This window comes from Anopheles bellator, chromosome 1 (genome assembly GCF_943735745.2).
Source record: "Anopheles bellator chromosome 1, idAnoBellAS_SP24_06.2, whole genome shotgun sequence".
NCBI lineage: Eukaryota > Metazoa > Arthropoda > Insecta > Diptera > Culicidae > Anopheles > Anopheles bellator.
Window position 1 is genome coordinate 551,635 of NC_071285.1, and position 14,396 is coordinate 566,030.

The following is a 14,396-nucleotide window of genomic DNA, read 5'->3' on the forward strand; positions in this document are numbered from 1 at the left end:
TCTTCAACGATGTAGGAAGAACTCAAGGGCGCAGAAGTCCAGGAAAATGAGAAAAACCACAATTCTATCTGCGGGAATGCAAAGTGTGAGGTCGTAAAAAGAAGGTTTAATGCTTCACTGCAAGGTTCATTGCGTGGTGCCGTTTTCCGGTCTCATAAGCTTTTCTCGGTATAGCAAAACTGTGGCGTACCTTTAATACTTGCACTCAATCAACAATGATATCAATCGAAAAGGAAGGGCTACCACGGTCCCCCTTCGAGGAGGAGTCTGATTCTTTCTATCACTGCCAAAGAAACCCTCGAACGGTAATTTTTGTAGAACAATTGACGATTTGCCACCATTAACTTCCTATAGACGGTAGCAGGAACCATGTAGCTGTCAACTTTATCCGTTAATTTGTTTCGATTTCCTGGGCGATCAATTGCTTCTGTTTTTGTTTGAAAATTATTCTACCTCTAGTGTGCTAACCAAATTTAGTTTAATATACGAACCGCAAAGTGAGATGGTTTCAGCAGATCGTAATGGTTGAGCGTGTCCTGCAAACTAAAGACGGACTGATCTGTTGAAATGTGTATCTTATTGTTGTAATTTTGAGCTGCCGCACGTAAGTTTGTCGTTAGTTAACCTGTACTGTCTCAATCCGGTCCGGTGGTTGAAGCAGCTTGGATTGAACAGCAACATTGAGCAGGGGGGTTACAGTTTCGCCCAAACCGATATATGCTGAGGCGGAAACAATTTAAGCTTATTTGAAAGTAACGGCAAGCGAACGGGTATTCGCCACGGATGCGGACGTCGGAAGAGAATAGTGTACCGGATCCCGCACGGATCCGGTAGTCGGTTGATTGGTAGGAAACTTATTACTGATATTTGTCTCACGTTTTGGCCACCAACGTACGTACGTTACGCTGCGCTGTTTGTTTCATTATTTTGGTTTTGTCATGCTTAGTTTCTCCGCTTCGTTCGCTTGGCTACGACTTTGGTTGACTAATAATCACTAACTCTTAAAACATTATCTTACTATTTATCCGTTTCCTCTCTTTTCCATTTACTTGGGTTGATCACATTGCGTTTATTGTATGGTTTTTGTTTGGTTTTCTTTCAAGCTGCGCACGGTGCGCGCCTCTTCGGGTTGGTTTTTAATGTAAGTTCGTTTAGTGGGCGATTTTTTAGGTTGACTTTTGATTAGTTAGTAACGATCTAAACTCGTCATCGCAGGAACGGCCAAACAAAAGAAATCATCCCGGGTCCGTGTACTATTTGAAACTTGTTGTTGAATCGATCGGCAAGTAAGTGTGTAGCCAATAATTCCTTTTTTGTCAGTTCAAAAATAATGTCCTATGCTGGCCCGACTCAAACGACCCTGTAGGGGAGCGTGATCGCCGGAAGTGATGGCAAACAGATTATGGCTCGAGAGTTACTCAGTTTAGTGTTCATCATGTCCGCGCAGTGATTTAATTTAGTTCGATTATTCACAGAACACAAACGTTACGTGACGAGAGGAAGAATCTACGGTTCCACGAACATCACACGCGGCGAGTTGACCGCTGCCCCATCATACCACAGTCATTCGCGTACCTCCACACTGCTGCCACCCAGGCGAAATCGTGTCCCTCCCCCGTTTTGGATCGCCATCCATTAATATCTTACATATGTCTCACGTCCTTAACTAATAACCGTTACGCGGTACTGAGTTGCCGGCTGTGTCACTGTTGAGTTGCGTCTGGGTGGTGTCTTTCTGAGAGTTTTACAACAAACTTCCTCCCGCCCGGCTCTGGAACTCGATCCTGGGCGTATATAAATACTTGGACGACGCTCCTAAACTACTGCTGGTGGTTATTGTACTCGTGCCTAGCACTTGCGCAGACTTCTTGTAAGCAAATACTCGCCTAACGGGCTGGATAGCGAACGTTAGTAAAACATTACAACTCGCTCGCTCCCTTCGGTCTCCATAAAAGTGGGGGCTCCCCCAGGTTCTGCCGCTCACCCAGCAGTTTGTCCTCTAAGCGCCTCCTACGGAGGGGAGCGATGATTGGGTTTCTAGTGAACGCCGCCCTAGCGCAACCAAACGCATCGTTACTCTGTCTAGACTGAAGCTATATGGAGCCTCCGGCGAGGCTGAAACGGTACACAATTTTTACAACGGGCGCAAGTACACACCTACAGCAGGTAACTGGCAAACTTTGTGGCCAACAAATCACTACTACCTCTCGGCCCACGGCCAAACTCAATCCCCAGCACCCGGGCCACAGTTAGTGGGACTGTCGGTAACGGTATCACACAGCGAAGGTGGTGGTGGTGAGTGGAAATATCTTCTCCGTAGCAGCAGAGCAGTCCTCCTGCAGGACTGGACTTCTTATCCCTATATCATGGGGGTTGGTTTACGATTAGATTGATTTTCAGCATCTTCTGCTTATTATGTGCTATACATCATTATTTACACGTAACATCGGCTCTCCAACACCGGCCACGAGCGGCAGCTGGGCTGCGCTGCGACCGTCAAGTGAAATCCAAGGGCACCGACTGCGTCGGTCCACCAGGCTCTAAATCAACTAAACGAGGTTGCGGGCGAGGAAGGATTGCTTAGAGCTTTCGACAGGCCGAAACAAGAACGGAAAATGGTACACACAGAGAAGCTTGCCGACGGCGGCAGACAGTCCTAGTCTAGGGGCGGGGGGGTCCTGGCCCTAGCAGAGGTCCTAGAAGTCGACCACCTCCATTCGGAACGGTTTCTTCCGCGCCGTGGCACCGAGCACGTTCGGCGTTAGATGCGACTGGTTTTTGAACTGTAGCTGCTGTTGCTGCTGCTTTGCCTGCGAGGATGCCGTACTGTTGGCGGACTGTTTGGCCAGCATCTTGCCCATCGTCGGTGGTTCGTCTTCGTCGTCCGAATCGCTCCGCACGTTCACGGGCCCGCCCAGTGCGGGTCCACTAAAATCGTCATCATCATCATCATCCTGTTGGGTGCCACCATGTTGTGTAGTGGAAATGGAAAAGAAAAACGGATTTTAGTATATCAGTGTAGAGAGAGAGAGAGAGAGAGCAAAAGAGAGAGAAAGAGATGCCGTATGCAGAACTGAAAACCGGCTTCGGATAGATCCAACGGTCAAGGCCAAAATGCATTCCGCAACAAACTAATAAGGGTCTAAGCGGATTTTCCGCCAAATACGCCACAATCATGCACGAATTGTACTCGGTACGGTACGGGCGGCCACGGTTCGTTGAATTACAGCAACTAACTCAGTGTCGAACGCTCGAGTTCCCTCGCGAAACCCAATCCACAGAGTGTATATAGCGACTAACGAAACTTAAAAAGTAACAGCGAACGGACAGCAAATAATGTTTAACGAAGCCAGAACAGGAAAACACCAACCAACAGGGAGAAACAATTCTTAAAACTAATTATGCAAATAAGACTAATAATTTTTTACAGATAACACGTGTTTGGAGAAGGTTGCAGTACAGATTGAAGGAGAGCACAGAATAAGCGGAAAGAAACGAATGGCTCTAAAATAAGCGACAACGTGTTGTGTTTTGTTTCTTCCAACCAAATCAGCAATCTCAATTCGTGACCGGTTCACCTCTTTTTGTCGTTAAACCTGTTCGAAACGCACCTCCACCGTCCATTGTTTTTGGTACAACAATCGTGAACAGTGATCAGACAGAAAGAGGACACTTCTAGGGTATGCGCAAACAATGATTGAACGATGTCGCTAGAGGCATTAACATTCCTAGAGGGCTACCATTCGAGATTCGAGAGTGAAGAACGCAAAAAAGGCTAAACGCTGGGGCTCATATTTACCATATTGTCATTTGATTAGCAAAGTGTTTGGCGCGCGCTTGTTCTGGCCCTCTCGTTGCCTATCGTTTCACAGTCCCGGAGGCGGCAACACGGTTCTGATGTTCTGTCTACTATAGTGCAAGGATATGCGCATTCGGTGCGCACAGCGAACTCAACCCGGGTGTGCAATCTTATAGTGTAACTCCACTGTGTGTCCACGGTCGGTAAGGTTTGAGTTTTCTGCGTGTTTCACTTTAGCGGCGTTTAGTACGAACTGATTCTACTAAAACTCTAGCTTTGTACAGTGACGTCGTGCCGGGCGCGTTGGGGGTCGGGATGCTGCCGTGGAACCGGTGAGCCTGCTGGCCCCGCCACCGTCTGGAGATGAAGTTCTAAAACCTGGGCTTGAATCCTACAGTACAGTTCACGAAATTGCTAGTAGAGTGGTTATATTCTGTTCGTAATATGCGCGTTTCGCCCGTCGCGCGCTATCGGGTCGCTTGGGGGGAAGTGGGTTTGCCCGTGACTTCGGACTACTGTTTCATAATGGACTTCCGGGCGGTGGTGCCAGCAGTACTAGTGATGCTGGTGGTGACGAGCGTGGCATTGCCGGCGCCGCTGTTGTTGGGCTTGGCATTGGTTTTGCTGGGCGATGTCTTACTGCGCTTGCTAGCCTCGTCGGTTTTCGTCTATAACTTTCAAGTAATAAACTCCATGTGAATGTCGAAAGTGGCTAGAGGCTACTACTACGGGCGCTCTAGTCTACGGGCCACTGGGCGCGTGTGGTGAAGATGACACTACGCACATAGAACACACTGAACATCCAATGATTGGTACACCTAATGGCCATGAGATCAGCGAGTAGTGACGATCGGTCGATGGAATGACGTACGAGAGGATGGTTTTAAGGAGCTACACTTCCGGTTAAAATCTTTCGATATTCAATGCGCACTGCCCATTCGTGCGATCCGATAAAAAGATGATGATGCTCTGATGATGATCATGAGGGCCCACAGGGCACGGTTTGGTTTGGGCCTAGCTAGCCAAGCAGTTCATTTCATTCAAAAAGGCAATACTTTACTACGGCGACGGCGACGGCAACGACGACGACGATGCTGTTCTGGGGGACTGTTGATGCGATGCGTAGATGGTTTGTTGGTAGATGCATGTATTGATATTTTGATTTACGCACAGTGCGTACGTTTATCGGTTTATTAGTTCTAGGGTTTTATGATCGTATCTATGATGGATTAGAAATTGGCAAAAGAGAAAGAGAGAAACAGACAGAAAGAGAGAGCAGAGAAAAGGAAAAAGGAGAGTTGGGTAAAGGACGTGATTGGGAACGGAAACACATCAAATTAGTATTGGAGATCGAGCGATTTCTTCAATAGTTTCAAAGTACATGGAATGATAGGAAGGAAGGTGATTTTTCAACATCAACACCACATTTTAGAGACACACCAATCTGCGGGTTCCTTTTTCTGTTGTTGATGTTGAAAGTGTGAAAATATGTAAAAGAGTTACGAACGGTGTTTCATGGAGTCCGTCCGTACAGCAAACGGTGATATTTTGATGCGGTTTAAAGGTTTATAATTTAAATTTTTACACCTTTCCAGTTAATTTCAATGGAACACGGGTATGAGCATCGTATGATTGGTCGGAACATTCAATGTAAAATGATGCTACAAGCTAGCGCCTCATGTACGATGCTAGAGAATGAAGTCTACCCGTAAGATGCAGATGGCAACAATGGGGGGGTGATGATCTACAATGGTGGTGGGCGGTGGTGATACTGACAGGTGAGTATGATACGTTGAAACTTACATCAAAGTCTCCGATTGTGAAACGAGTAGCTGCCAGGGACTGTGGAGGTGGCAGATCAGGACTTACGACCTGTGTTTGATGTGCGTTAACGTTCCCAACAAACGGTTAGGCGATGCGAACATCGAGATCGAGAGCAAGCACGTAAAGCGATAGAGGAGCGATGGTGAATTGTTACAGAACCGAGAGGTTAGGTTTGGGAATGTACAACGGTTTTCCGAAAGCCCGAGAGAACACAGCACACAGAGAGCGGAATGGAAAGAGAGAAGAGAAAATATTGTGAAGTGATGGATTAGTACATATCGAAACTCCTGATAGCGAGTAGCCCACAAGCCAATGAATCTAGTAAATGGTTTTCGACGATACCGGAAAGTATTTGGCGTTCGGGTTTCTGGCCTACAACCTGATATAGCTTAGTGGGTTTTTGACGTGTTTTACGCATTTCATCACCTATCTGCGACAACCTGTGTTTGGAATGATTTCTTAGCTTAATTCCACAGGAATATAATCATCTCTTAAACTAAAGTACTCTAGGAACACATACTTAACCTATAAGCCTACAACCGCCGCCGTGGGCAAGGATCCTTAGCCACAAAACAATAATGTAAAATCAATTCAACAAACACATATCAAAATGTACTAAACGGAAATACACAAACACACAACGATCTAGATCTGCATTGTTGCAAAATAAGAATAATGGAGAAAAGTAACGGTATGTCACTGTGTTGTAAAATTTTCAACTCAATACTACATGCCGTCTTCCGCTTTAGCCGGATTACTCGGGACACAAACAATGGTTTAGAACGTAAACAATACAATACTCTGAATACTCTTACACGACGGTACCTCTTCAATTTCGTACCAAACTTTCGTAACTGACCATACCGGCATAAGGTTCCCCAATGCCTGAATGGAGGACAAGCGTTCCATCGAACAGGAACGGCGGGAACCGTCGGCGATTTGGCATCGGAACCCGTAACGAAGCTACAACAAGTACAATACTTACGTCGTCTTCGTCGATCATTTCCTTCGTCGATGCGGTGGTCTCGTTTCGCCGGATCGAGCCTTGGTGAATGTCGAGATCGACCTTCAGTATCTGGAAGCGTCTCAGTAGGAACACCACGGGCATCGGCAGGACACCCGCGACGATCATCGCCAGGGCGATACCCATGACCCAGTCCGGGTACGCTTTGCTTTCAACGATACCCTGCGCATGGTGATAAAGGACGCGAGTTCCAGTGAACCATGACCGACAGTGTTGTGTCCCACACTTACCAGTTCCCCGTTCCAGGCACCGTACGATGGATTCCGTAGTATCATCGAGAGGATGGATGACAGCAGGATGCAGCACATGATGGCCGGGCCAATGTATCGCCAGGTCATTTGCCAGTAGATACCGGGCCGGATTCCGGTCATTTGATAAATGTCTTCGGTGAACCTTAACCCGACGGAGAAAGGGAAACAATCAGATTGTCGGCGTGTGTCGGAGTTAAAAACCTGGCCCTACTCACTTTTCGTGACCGTAAATGTAGATAACGGCTATCATCTCCATGAGGGCCACCACCACCAGACCGATGGTGCCGGCGAAGGAGTCAAACATCTTGAGCCAGTACTCGCCGGCCCCGGTCGTAAATATCAGTCCAACGGTGAAACAGAACGCACAAACGACACCTGGACGTGGAAAGGGAGAAGGAAAGGATGTTGCAAGATGCCTTGCCCAAAAGCCGGCTTCAAGGAAACTTACCGGTGACGTAGGGTTTTCTGATTCTTTTGAAGATGTCAATATCGAAGATCGTACAGAGCATCCCCTCCAGGATGCCGATCTGTGAGCCCAGCCCGAGCGAGAGTAGCATGGTGAAGAAGAGCACGGCCCAGAAGGGGGACCCCGGCAGCTCGACGATCGCTTCAGTGAACACGATAAACGCCAAGCCCGTTCCTTCGGCGGCCTGCAATCAGAGACAACGTTCCGTGAGGATCTCCGCGAAAGATCGCCTTCTCGTCGGGTCTTACACTGGACAGTTGATCATCTAGGCTGCACTTTTCGAACTCCCAGTCCTTCAGCATCGTGCTGTTCAGGCCGGCCATCACGTGTTCGTACTCGGTGTTCTCCGCGTGCACCGACTCCAGAAGACCATGCTTCACCAGAATATGCTTATTGCTGTGGGAAGACGAACGGCAGGGCGGTCACAATGTGGCGGCAGGCCTAGAATACAGAATACTGGCTCGTGGCGCGACTTACACTTGAATACACCTATCAACGCCCAGCGTTGCTTTGTAGCCTAGAATGGCAAAGATCACGACGCTCGCGTAGATCGCGGTGACGGCGTTACAGACCGACACGAGCAGCACGTCCCGGACGCAATTGTTCTTGGGCGTATTGTAGCTGCCGAAGGCGATCAGCGAGCCGAACGCAAGACCGAACGAGTAAAACACCTGCGTGGCCGCATCGAGCCACACGGTCGGTTCGAGGAGCTTCTCCACCTTCGGCGTGTACATGTGCATCAGTCCTGCGCCCGCTCCTTTGAGGGTGATACCACGGATGAAGAAGATCGTCAGCACGATGTACGGAAACAGCGAGGTGAAGTACACTACTTTGCCCGAGCTCTGGATACCCTTCATCACGATGAAGAACACCACGGTCCAGGAGAGCATCAGGCAGAGCACGATCCACCACTTGAAGCCCCCGGTTTCGTCTATGCTCGGGGCCGCATCGAGCGTCGTGCGGTACCAGAAGTAGGCGGTCTCGGACGACCGCTCGCACTCCTCGACCTCGGTCCCGTTCAGCTGCGGGCACGTTCCCCAAGGCAGTGGATACTGGAAAGGAACACGGACCCCGAAGCAATCGATCAGTTTCGAGCCCACCGAAGAGCCCCCGCCAGAGCCTGTGACTTACCCGGAAGCTGTTGAAGAAGTAGTAGAAACACCAGGTGATGATCACGTTGTAGTAGATCGCCACGAACAGTGTCACGATGCACGAGCTGATACCGATGCCACCGAGCCAGGGATGGATGGTGTTCCACACACCGAGCGCACCCAGCCGCATCCGCTGGCCCATCCCCAGCTCGATCAGGAACAGTGGAATGCCCTCCAGAATCAACATAATCATGAACGGTATCAGGAAGGCACCTGCGAATGGAAGCCAACCGAAAACCAGGTGTGAAACCAGGAAGTTAAACATGCACCGGCACTATCTCCCTTTCCAGATAACGAACGCCGCCTGATGGTGATAAGAAATTGATTTTTCTTGTTCGAATGCACCGCTTCTGTGTGAAACACGCAATCATATTATCTTGATTGCAGTCACAGTCCATCCCATCATGACCACAGCCAGAACCCAGTGCAGTGGATCGACGCACCGAATGCTTGCGGTGAACACACTTTAATCAAGGGTCCTGGCTCGCTGCTACAAACCAAACGAGCCGGTGCATCTGAAGTGATTGGAATTTCCTAAACGGCCAGTCAATCGGAAAAGAACCTGTTCGAGAGAAAAATCACCTGGCCGGTGGGTCTGTCGGAATACTTGTCGGATTAGCCTAGCTTTAGGCGCACAGCTCAGCGCTCCGATAAGCGAAGGCACCGCACCACGTGCACGCAGTACCCCCGGCAGGCGCCTCCACTGGCTGGCTGGCTGACGGATCGATCGGCGGCACCTAGTTAGCGGCCAAGGATTAGCCACGGCCGAATGGCGCACTTCCCGTCGTTCACCTGTCGCACGCAAGGTCACCTTTTGGAAAACAACTCTCGTTGCTCTATTTATAAGTCCCAGGCCCCCGGTCCTGAGGTGGATGAGGTGTCATAATGGTCACGCAAGAACCGAAGAGGCCTTACACTTGGGCCGTACATTTCACTCGTAGCAACGCGCGTCTCCACGAGAATGTCAGCCCTGTTACGGCAACGGGGCAACAACTTGCCATGGATCGCTAACGACGTCAACGTGCCACTCGGCAACAGGATAAATGGGGGGCCCGGCAAGCGGCAACGATGAATAGAAAGTATCGCTTCCATTTTTAAGCTGAAGCTGCCGTCACAGGCGTTGATTCGCAGTTTGAGCTGTTTACTGTCACCGTCACCGCAACAATGAACTGTTCATTGAATCATTGAACATAAGTCCATAAGGCAAGTCAGTAAGTAGTTAAGGTGAATCCTTCAAACTTCGTCCAAATTCCTACTCATTTTTAAAGGTAACACCACAAGACTTGCCGTCTGGCTAACATACGGTCGTCTGTAAATCATTTCTATGGCACACTTCAAAACGTGCCCCTAATGACGGGGATCTGGCCGCAATGTAGTTATTGTGACAAACGCCCTCCGGTGGCTCTTCCTTCTTTCCGTTGGATTAGCATACTTTCGCCACGAGGCATTGCAGTGGTCCCCTGTAATTGACATAAAATTGTCCCCCTCGAGTGCGTCCTTGTGATGCTGTGCTTGAGACATGTGTTGAAATAGCGCTCCGTCACCGGACAGTTTTTCCTTTTCAACTGGGCTGACTAACTCGGCGGATGGCTTGAAAGATCTGAGACACTGGCCGGTGACTCACGTTCCCTCTATCTTGAGGGTGCCGAAAGATCCGCAGCCGCAGAGCGCCTAATGATGGTCGCAAAAGTTTGGCAATTTCGTGCGTTGGCTTATTCAAAACTTTTTCGTACCAAACCCCACGAAATATGGGCCACATTTCATGCTCTAAATGCACCTTCGCGCGAAGGTCGTGCTCTGTGGTCCGTGCGTGCATCAAGATCAAGTGCAGTGTGTAGCCGATTTTCCGTATCGACCAAATTACAGCCGCCCCGGGTGGCGCCTGTCTGCGCACTCCTCCGTCCATTCGTCAGCCGGTGGTCACCCTCCTCAACAGCACCATCGATTTCGTGTGCATTCCGTGAACTGTTTCATAACCTGAGCAGCGGCCGCGACTTGCCACACCAATCAGTGCCATACACCACACGGCACGATTGTATGTGTCCCGATCCCGTCTGTAGGTCAGCAGTGTAAAGCGGTCTAGGCCGGCGAACACGCAATCCCGTTCCACCGGGGGGAACGGAAGGGGGCGCATGTATTTTCCTCATAATTTTCCAACGACGAACGACGGCACGGCGCGTTTTGAACTATGATACAGCCCACACGCGAGTAGAAGGTTTACTCGACCGTACTGTGGGCCGTACCGGGACGTTTGGTTCGTTTCGAAAGTTTTCACAGGTTTCGTACATCACCTAAAAGTATCACAGTTATTCTATTAGGTGTAGCAATTAATTCGTGCGCTTGTACAATAGATGGCATTACTCACTAAATATAACCTTTTTTTTAAATGAAATATGTGTTTGATAGCTACTGTCATTGCGCATCTAAAACATATAAGTTTTTATTGTTAAAGTGTTGACAACACCTGTTTTAAGCGTTTGAACATGTCAAGTTTGTTCCTGGCGAACCAGGTCCATAGCAACCAAAGCGAAATTTTCACTTTGCAACGGTTATGATGTGCATATGATGGGATATGAAAGGTGTGGTGTACTTTGAGTCAAAACCTATCTAGAAAATGTTGGATGGGAACCGTAAACCCCCCGCTGTATTGTCCAGACGTTGCTCTTTATTTGAACTAGTATTTGTTCCGTTGAAAAATAGGTCTCTGAGTAGATCGCTGCTAGAGATAAGGAGTTCTATCGACACGGAATCGAGGTACTATCTAAAAGATGGGAGAAAGTAGTAGCTAACGACGGAAAATTCTTTCATGAAGGTATGACTGTTTTGCTGTTGTAATTAGGTCTCAAATGTCGAAAAAAACGCACGAATTAATTGCTACACCGAATATTATTGAATGAAATTAAAATAAAAAAGAAAATTAATTTTTGTCTGCAACTTTACCTTTAATTATTTAAAGACATTTTTGAACATTTCAGTGTCACAGTGTTAGGGCAAGACCTGGACTCGGTACTTTGCGGGAGACCTAACATTGTGGCCGCGCAATGCAACTGTCATCGCGGGAAATGGCGCTCGGATCGCTGGACTTTACACATTTGTGCGGTTCGATTGATCGATTCGCCGTTGTCGTCGGGCGCTTCGAAGGCCCCCCCCCCCCCACCAGCAGTGGCTATTTATAGGCAGCAGGCAGGCAGGCAGGCAGGCCGAGCGAGTCGTTTGGCCGAGCACCAAGCCCAAAGCCAACGCCAATTCATTGCCAACATGTGCAACCTCGGGGATGCAATCGAAAGGTCTGACTGGCGCCGCCGCCGCCACCACTAGAAACTGCTTTCTTCCGACGCGGAAGACGCGGCGCGGCGGGGTGGTGCGCGGCCACGGTTGCGGTTTTATCAAAGTTTGATCGTTTGTTGTGATGGCGCTGGTTTTGAAGGCTTGCTTTTGCTTTCAATTTGCTAATTGATGGCCTTATGGTTAGTTTAAAAATAATGCGCGTGGCTCCCCGGGTGGCTCAGAACTCTGGAACGGAGGTTCTAAGGAACGGATGGGTCAAAGTTCCGAGAAGCTCACATGAGTCACTGCCTCGATGAAGCTCAAAACAAACGAGCCGTCGAGCGGTTTGCCACATGATTTCATTATGCGATCACGGCGCGGAACAGCTTTGTACATCAATTACACCCGTCCGAGTTTACGACCGCGTGACGCATACCTACAATTAGTGTAGGCGTCTTGTAGTTCCCTTCCTGTAAAATGGCCCTCACACGCGGGGCGGGCCTGTCCCTCACTGTCACAACGATTGTGGGTGCGATGGCAGTGTAATTGCGCCGTGGCAGAGAAACATTAATTGGGCGTGCTAGTGCTCGCTGTGATCGATTTACGTTGGAGGTTAAGGTTGGTGTCAGCATTATGTTTCATCGGGTTGGGTGATCGCCATGGTCATGAACTTGAGTCTCACGTTGGGGTCCCATGAAAAATCTATGCTTGAGGAAGAGTTTTCAGACAGTTGTTTTTCTGGCGCGCGAAACGATCAAGTCGGAATGGAGGCGCCTGGTCGAAAAACCGGACGAAACCAGGTCGCCACCATTAGAGCCACGATGTCACCATAATGTGACGCAGGCATGAACCGAACTAATGAAAGTGACAACAATCAAGGTGAAATGACCCCATCGGGCAAAGGTCTGAAAACAGGCGATTCGATTAAACACCGGAGATTTATCGACCAAAGAAGCTTTTGTTGGATCGATGTGTGGCGGGCGTTTTGAGAAAGTTCAACTTGTGGCCTGCGACCCAAATAGGACGCCTAGAGAGCTAGTGAAACTTCAACTGTGCGAACGAAGAACTGGGGCGCTCCAATTTCCTTGCAGAAAGATCACTTGTGATCGATCGATCGGTTCATGAAGGGCGTCACAATACGCTTTAATTGATACGACCCGACCCTGACTGAGGCCCCTTTGGGGGGGAGGGAAAAATTGGCAGCAGAATTGTGTCGCCCTCGGAGCCGCGTGTTAGCCTAGAATCGAATTATCATTAACTTTCGTTTAGCAAGGCGCACTAGCAGGCGCCGATTGGTTGTAAGTGCTCGCTGTCAGAATCAATCGAAGTGCGCCGAGTAGCCAACCAATAATGGCTACTGATTGGAACAAATTTCCGTAATTGATACACACGAAGCGAAGGCGCCGCGAAGACTGCAAATGCGCAATCCGTGGCCACGCCGCACTGATCGGTAATAAATTGCTTACACTCGCAATTGTTACCAGCCCGGAACCGGCGGTGAAGGTGTCGGTATTGCGACTGATTTATTCCAGTTTTAAGTTGGCAGCGACGAAAGTTGGCTATCAACTCACATTTTACCACGACTCAAGTCGCTCTACTTCATTATCGATCGTAGCAGGCTTCGTAAAGGCTTCTCTCATATCAAGAACAAAGGAAGAGTTCGGAAAATGATAAAAAAGAAGGTTAAATGCGCCACGGATAATCGCGAAACGCGAAACGTGAAGCAAGATGGATTTAATTAGGGATTTGAACAGAAAATCGACTAACCCTATTTATGAGCCCCAGTAATCGTTCGATTGACCGATTGAAAACGGTGTCCCTCAATTGATTCTGATCCCCACTTAGCACCATGTTCGAACATCAATTATAGATTTATTCCTTCCATTTTCCGCTCTGCGCGCGCGCCCACCACGACCAGCAAATGCGAGAAAGCCATTATTAATTTCAATATCCGCTGGCAGACGAAGCTGGGCCTAAACTGGGACTAAACAGCACCCAGATACTCGTTTCTGGCCGTGTCGGGGGGATGGACGTGAATGCACATTTTGCATGCACCATCGATTTTTCGGTCCACTGCCTGGTTGGAGCGTTGCCAAAGGCAGCTTTCTGGGCCAAGCAGACCGTGCGAAAACATTCCCGTGTTTTTTGGCCGAAAGTCTCTCGCCCTCCGAACCAGTTCGATAATTTATCGCAGCGTGCCGGCTGTTTCGGAAGGATTCTTGGCACCGGTGCAGCAACAACGAGATTACATCCACATGGTCTAGCAGCAGCAGCACGCCTACGTCGTCTCGGACGTCTCGGAAATTTACAGGGCAGACCACTTACCTCCACCATTTTGCTGACACAGGTACGGAAACCGCCAGATGTTGCCGAGCCCGACCGAGTAGCCGATAATACTGAGGAAGAACTGCATCTTGCCGGACCAGGCGGCACGGTCGGGGTCACCGTCGGGCAGGGCGCCGGCTCCGTCGCGCGATCCGATCGAGCTGCGGTCCGGCGGCGACAGCATGATCGTGACGCCGTGCGTGCCATCGCCGCGGGCCCTCGTGTTGAGGGGCGCCATCTCGTGGCCATTGTTCCGTGGGCCCGGAACCCCGTCCACCTTAGTCGCCAT

General features: G+C 49.3%; 1 protein-coding gene across 2 annotated transcripts; it reads right to left on the reverse strand.

Moving 5' to 3' along the window:
- Positions 1-1,298: 1,298 nt before the first annotated feature.
- LOC131206362 (sodium-dependent neutral amino acid transporter B(0)AT3) lies at positions 1,299-14,396 on the reverse strand. 2 transcript variants are annotated; one of them, XM_058198889.1, is made up of 10 exons: positions 14,108-14,396; positions 8,496-8,728; positions 7,842-8,416; positions 7,613-7,760; positions 7,347-7,548; positions 7,114-7,273; positions 6,878-7,040; positions 6,609-6,809; positions 5,603-5,671; positions 4,312-4,467 (listed from the first exon to the last, which is right to left on the reverse strand). In XM_058198889.1, the coding sequence occupies exons 1-10, from the start codon at positions 14,394-14,396 to the stop codon at positions 4,312-4,314; spliced, it is 2,196 nt and encodes a 731-aa protein (XP_058054872.1). The 2 variants fall into 2 exon arrangements, with proteins under 2 accessions (XP_058054871.1, XP_058054872.1); XM_058198888.1 differs by lacking the exons at positions 4,312-4,467; positions 5,603-5,671 and adding an exon at positions 1,299-2,954.